The sequence below is a fragment of the Meriones unguiculatus genome, chromosome X (genome assembly GCF_030254825.1).
Source record: "Meriones unguiculatus strain TT.TT164.6M chromosome X, Bangor_MerUng_6.1, whole genome shotgun sequence".
Classification (NCBI taxonomy): Eukaryota; Metazoa; Chordata; class Mammalia; order Rodentia; family Muridae; genus Meriones; species Meriones unguiculatus.
The window spans coordinates 133,013,760-133,020,743 of record NC_083369.1 but is presented as its reverse complement, the minus strand read 5'-3'; the positions used below and the strand labels follow the sequence as shown (position 1 = coordinate 133,020,743).

The following is a 6,984-nucleotide window of genomic DNA, read 5'->3' as shown; positions in this document are numbered from 1 at the left end:
TCATCTTAAAAGAAGTCTATATCATTCTTTAGGAACATACTTGAGAATGTCTTCTACACATACATGCACAAGCGCGCACACACACAACACACACACTAAAACTGATGATTTCCCAGTGTTAAGCTCTTTCAACCCATGTCTTTCCCCCTTCATTTCAAACTGAAATAAAGTTTTATAACTGACACCCATCTAATTTTGTATTCATGATAACTCTAAATATATATTCTTTCAACCCCCTCCCTTTTGGTTCACATGAAAACCATCTAATATGGTTGTACATGGTTACAGATACCAAAAAATATTGGCACTAGTTTACAAACTAATACTAATTAACAAAGTTATTTTAAAGATCGTTTTATTTTGGAAAAAATATTTTGCAATGCATATAACATATTTCAGCAGGTAAGTTATCATCAAATGCGCAGAACAACATTTTGCTTGAGGAGATATTATTTTCATTTATGAGTTGACCATGTCCATGGATACAAAGCATGTTTTTCTATTTTTCCAGAGAACCCATCAATGGATCCTAGGGAAATGAGTAAGAGGCACTGAAGCAGCTATCCTATCAACTGTCTAGTACCAGTAACTGCTTTTGGTGTGTACCACAGAGTGGATACTACATGATAGTGACACAATTTGCTGAAAAGTTCTCTGGGCTTTTATTTCATTGAAGTCTTCTACAATTTAGTATCAGAGAGCCAGAACTTGAATAATTTTTATCCTTTTAACTGAAAATATCAGTACTTTTAAAAGGCAGATGTGTGGTTCTTTTCAGTTGTATGCAGGTAAATCAGAGCCTTATGTTTCCTCCTAACCACCTTCTTCAAATAATGTTTTATAGATGAGCCAGGAGAGATATTTAAATGTGGATGGATACACGAAGAAAGAAGCTCTAGTATATCAGTCTCTTCTTCCTAGTTTCTTTGCCATACATTAATGATTTCCTACTAATCTGAGCAATGACAAGGTTAGGACATTTTCAGACATTCTTTTACTAAGACGTTTATGAAAAAGTCAGGCACCCAGGCATGTCCTAGGTCATGACATTCTGCAGGGGCTAGACTGTTTCCTTGAACACCCGACTATAAGCCACGTGATTGTCTGTGGTCAGGGCGTTTTTCAGACATTGCCAGAAGTATGGGTGAGCCTGTGGGTTTGCAGGCCACTCAAGGACAGAACTCCTGCAGAGCCTCTTCCGGAGCTGAAGAAACTTTGACTTCTGCAAAGGCTTCTCCAAGAATATCAAGATAATCACATCCACTTTTTCGTCCATGAGCCTCTGATGGGACAAATAAAAAGCCACCTTAAAACTCTCAGTCTTCGCATAGTTTTGTGTCATCACAAACACTGTCTTTTTGCTGAGCTGTATGCTCTTGGAAAGGTTTTCTAGAATTGGCTGACCTGGTAGCCAGTCTCTTTCCTCTAGACACAAATTAAAATGTTTCTCTCTTGGATCTTCCAATTTAGCGACCAGCTCCTGCAAAACCCATTCAGTCACAGCTGAGTCTTTAGTGTCATACACAATAAATGCATCATAGCAAGACTCCATGGATTGCAGATGTTGATACCCCTTTATCTTGGCTTTCCAGAAATAGTAAATATACCACATATCCCAGAAAAAGAGGTGACTTGTTGTCATAACTACCATCAGAAAGAGGATTGAAGATATGGAAACCGAGAACAGAATCAGGTTTGTGAGATCTAACTCACACGTATATAGATCGAGGGATACAAGACTCTGGCCTTTGTGTGCTCCTGGCCCCACACAAGTCACGTCAGTGGCCAGGTAAGGAATAGTAACATTTGTGTGATTAACCCACCAGACAAACCACACGGCCTCACAGTTGCACACAAAATGGTTGTGATGTAAAAGTAACATCTGCAGATTGTTGAGGACATTTTCTGGGAAGCTAGTCTTCTGAATAACCTGGATCTTATTTGAACTGAGGTCTAGATAGTTCAACTGGAAAGCATCTTCAAGAAAATATTTCGTCAAATGCCTGATTTGATTATTCTTAAGAATCAGTTTCATGAGAGTTTTGGAACAGTTGGCCAATCTCGCAGGGAGAATCTTCAGCTGGTTGTAGCTAAGGTCCAAAATTTCCAAATGCTTCAGTAACTGGAGCTTGCCCCAAGAAAAAGATCTGAGCCCATTTTCAGCCAAGGAGAGCGTCATTAGATTTGGTGGCATACCCTCAAAAACCCCATCAGGCAAGGATTTCAGGGAATTTCTGGAGATATCTAATTCTTCTAACTTGGACAGATTCTTGAAAAAGTCCAAATATCTGTTATCACCTTCTCTCCATAGAATATCTAAATGGTTGCCTCTGAATTCAAGAATTCTAAGAGAGCCACTTTCCATGGTCCTGCTGGCCGAGGTAGAGATGTCATTGTCATTCATCATGAGTTTCTTCAGATGCTTCAATTTCTTGGTAAAGTTTAGCATGTGAGTGATTCCTTCTGCTTGAAAATAGTGGCTGTTACTACTTAAATCCAGAACTTCCAGTTTCTTGAGCTCTTGAAAGGCTGTTGAGTAGAGTAAATCAAGGCGGTTGTTGGAGAAGTCTAAGTATTGCAGCTCTTTTAATGGCCTGAGTTCACTGCCATTAAGAGTTTGGCCAATGGTGTTTCCAGACAAGTTGAGACATCTGAGGAATGAAAGATGCTGAAAATCAGAGGGCTTGATAAAAAATATATTATTTCTACTTAGGTCTAAGGTCTGCCCGTATTTGTGGCAGTCTGTATTCGAAGGCAAAGAAGTAGGCAGGTCTTTGTTTTTGAACCTGCAGCTCCGTGCGTATTCATCATATTGGAAATAATGTAAGGTCTCAAGGACTTGGGGTCCATGCTCGTCAACAGAAGTTCTGGTATTAGGACAGAAGCCAAATTCTCTTGACTCCTCAGAAGGGGATATCTTATTTACTGAAAGGTCTATGATTTTAAGGTTTTCAAACTTTTTGAATATGTTGAGGTCAGCAATTTTTATGAAGTTAGTGCCAAGGTCAAGAACTTCAAGATTTGGAAGCTCATGCAATGCAGAAAGGCTGGTGTTTTTCAGCTCTTTAAAGACATATCCCTTGATATGCAGAATTTTTAAGTTTTTTAATGAAGAGAGTGAAGGTGGTAAAGTTATAGATGCATGGTAGACTTGCAGCTCATAATTAAAAGACAGATCTAACTGGACAAGGTTGGGGAGATGTTCCAAAAAGCTGGCCTTCTCAATTTCTCTGGCCAAGTAGTTTTGGGACAGGTCTAGTTCCTGGAGGTTCTGCATATTTTTAAACCATTCATTGTTCACATATTTAAGAGAGTTGCTGTGTAGACGTAAAACTTTTAATCCTATCAATGAATCAAAAGCATTTTGACTGATATTTAAGGGGGAATTGTTTTCACATGGTGTACACACATATGGGACATTGTAACAGCGAGGGCAATTTCCACTTAGGTCAAGAACTTGCAGTTGAGTGAGGTTTTTAAAATCGTCTTCTCCGATGTTCTTAATGATATTGTTATAAAGATAGAGGTGCGTTAAATTAGATGGCAAAGTGGTGGGGACTTCTGTGATATTGTTATCTTTCAATGAGAGAACCTTTAAATTTTTCATAATTGAGAAAGCGTCTTTTTCAATGCTATAGGAAACATTGCAAGGATTTCGATAATAACAATTTTGACCCAGATAGAGTGCTTCAATGTTGACCAATTTTGTTAGATTCTCCTTCGTGATGAAGAAGATATTATTGGCCTCGAGGCTCAGAAGTTGTAAGCTTTGTGGGAGATCCTGAGGTATCTCTAGAAGTTGATTTCCATCCAGGTAAAGGGACTTTAGGTCAGAAAGTTCACTAAAGCTTTGAGGTTTAATCTGCAGCCTCTTGGTACACACATTGGCTTTGGACCCCAGTAGAATAGGTACACAGTTGCATCTTAAATCAATCTCTTCCAGATGGTTCAGCCTACGGAAGGAGTCTGGAGAGATGCTTGGTATGTGGTTGATGGTAAGGGTAAGGTTGGTGGTGTTAGTGGGAATACCCTCAGGGATTTCTGTCAAATGCTTGTCTGTGCAGTCCACAATAACATGGGTCTCTGAGGGATCTTGAGTGACATTACAAGGCAGAGTTTTCGGAAACCATGGAACTCCAAAGACTCTAGAAACTAAGATCATATTTAGAAAAATAAAAATTTGTCTCTTCAGTGTGCACATTGGGGATACCTGAAAATAAAAGACAACAGATTATTTTTATAAAATATAACAAGGAACAATTCAAAAATTTATTTTACTTTCTCTCTTCTGGCACATTATTAAAAGTAAACAATGTAGGTTTTTTTTTTGTAATGGTGTAAATGGCACCTCTGGCCCTGTGACTGTACTTGTCAATCACTGGTTTTCGATAAATTGTTTTATGTTTTGCTTGTTGCATCCTAGCATTCTAACAAAATCACGCAAAAAATCTTTATACATTTTTAAATTTATCTTGTGTGAGTATTCATATGTATGTGTCTGTGGGTTTGCACATACCATGATATGATTGTGGAGGTCAGATGACAATTTGTGAAAGTCTGTTCTCTCTTTCCACTTAGTGGGTCTTCCAGATCAAACTCAGTTCATCAGGTTTGTTGGCAATTACCCTTACTGACTTAGTCACTGTTGTATGGTGGTGATGAAATACCACAACCAAAACAACTTATGAAAGGAAGTGTTTAGTCTGAGTCTTGTTTCTAGTTTCAGAGGGTGAATTCATGATCATCATGGCAGAAAGTGTGGTAGGAGACAGGTAGGCATGACCCTGGAGCAGTAGCTAAGAACTCACATGTTATCTGTAAATTGCAGGCAGAGAAGAAGTAAGACTGGGACTGGCATGGAGGTTTGAAACCTCAAAGTCCACCCCCTCTGACACACTTCTTTCAACAAGGTCACACCTCTTCCAACAAGGCCAGACTTCCTAACCCTTCCCAGAAGTTCTACTAACTGGGAACCAAGTATTCAAGCATAAGCCTATGGGGCCATTCTCATTCACATCACCATACTTAACCACTGAGTCATCTACCTTGCTGCCCCAAACAGTTTTTAAGATGCAGAAGTGGCATTGCCTATTTGTTGTTACATAGAATTCTGTAACAGGAAGGCCCCAAACTATGAGATTTGAGGAGTAAGGAATGCCAAAAATATAAACACTTAGGTGGACAATGCATATCAGTATAATTAAATGTTTTCTTGCTAAGCCTTCCTTGGAACACATGCAAAAATCCTTCATGATTATCAAGCCTCATAGTATTCTAAGGATACAAATGAAAAAAAAAAAAACACTCTCCCATTCTCCCTCTATTACAAATGAAGACACAGCTCAGCAATAGTAACTGGCTTTCCAGATGATATTCGATTATTAAACATTTGCTTCTGCCATTCTGTAATCTAGATCTTCCCTTGGATTGTTTTAGAAGTCATTGAAGAAATCACCTCTAAGATGATTTGTCATGCTTCCTCTGCACACTGGGTTTTGTTAGGTTTTAGGGTCTGAGACACCTAGTTAGAGGAGAGATGCAGAGTCAGATCAACCTTCAAGCAAAGGGTTTCTTAGAGTTAACAAAGCATCAAGATTTAAAGGAAAACATTATCCTGCTTGGTGAGAGAGTAGGGAGAGAGGAAAGTGTGGCATTAGGAAATGGGTCCAAGGTTGACTGATATTACCGTATTAGATTAGAGACACTTTTTTTTTCTTTTTGAAATAAGACAGTGTTTCTGAGGAGGGTGTTTGAAAAGTCTCAAGGACATATTTGGATGAAGAGCTTTCGGAAGAACAATGGGTGTAGTTAGTATGTGATGTATCCGATGGTCTCTTTTCCTGCCTGTAAACCAAAATCTATTTAGCGTTTTGATATCTGAAAGAGCCCATTTCTCCATTTTCAAGAAGCACCCATCTCCAGGAAGTTGAGGAGAAGAAAACTGTGAGGGAAGGAAAGATGTAACTGGGTATGACCTGTCATCTTTCTACAGTGGCTGGACTGATCAAAAAAGGGACTACCTGGAGGTGTCAAGTCTAACAGGTTTCTATTATATAATGTTGGAAAGGTATGAATAGCATCATCACAGGAATGCCTGATTGAACCATACTCACATCAGCAACACACCTGGCAGAATGAGATGGTAATAAAACTGAAGGATACCATAGTTAACCATTGTGCTAAGATGAAACTAAGAACCTCTCAAGAAAAATGGGATGTATAGGCACCCACTCCTAAAGACAATAACCTGTAACCATCAAAGTTTAGCATATGAGGTTTTCCAGTGATAAGTGAGAGACACTGAAGAACTCTCTCTGTTTATCCACTGGCACCAAGGCAGAGTGGGTTAAAGCATGGGTTTGTTCTTATGTTTCAGTTAGTAGTTATTGTTAATCTACTCCAGAACCCTCTTTCAGTTTCACTAATACTTATAAAACCTATATATAGTTATAAGACTTTAGTTCTGTTAATCTAGTCACCCTTTGAAGTTATAATTCTCCAACTGGAACATTCAGAGATACCTGGAATACATGACAGTAGGCCAGAAGCTCCAAAAAGCTCTTAGATAAATATGGTGATAAATATGGCATATCTACTTAAAACATAAGTATAGAGATTTAGGGGAAATGTTCACTAATGGTAAATGAGAGGCTGAGTCAAGAGAGGAGAATAGACCTTAAAAGAGAGAGGTAGAGCATTCTCTTAGTATGGATCTCAGACCCTGAGTCTCAAACACAACTATGCTTCTGAGAGAAGATGTGATGGATGTGTGGTAGAAGACATGATGGTTGCACAATCAGGATACAGTGTATTGCTAAATGTGATATTGGGGACCAGAAGGGTGATTGTATTCTAGAAGAGGCCAATACAGATAAAGGACCATGGTCAGGGGCTAGAGAGGTGGCTCAGTGGTGAAGAGCACTTGCTGCTCTTCCAGAGAACCCAAGTTTGATGCTCAGAACCACCCAAATAAGGTGGGTCACA

The 6,984-nt window shown here is 39.0% G+C and overlaps 1 protein-coding gene across 5 annotated transcripts in view; it reads right to left on the bottom strand.

The window, feature by feature from the left end:
• Positions 1-338: 338 nt before the first annotated feature.
• The window catches only part of Tlr7 (toll like receptor 7), a 32,938-nt gene continuing 26,292 nt past the window's right edge, over positions 339-6,984 (bottom strand). For all 5 annotated transcript variants that reach the window (XM_060374444.1, XM_060374443.1, XM_060374440.1 and 2 more), the window contains exon 3: positions 339-4,210. In XM_060374444.1, the coding sequence (XP_060230427.1) occupies positions 1,061-4,210 (3,150 nt within the window). In that variant the 3' untranslated portion in view covers positions 339-1,060. The remainder of the gene's footprint in view (positions 4,211-6,984) is intronic.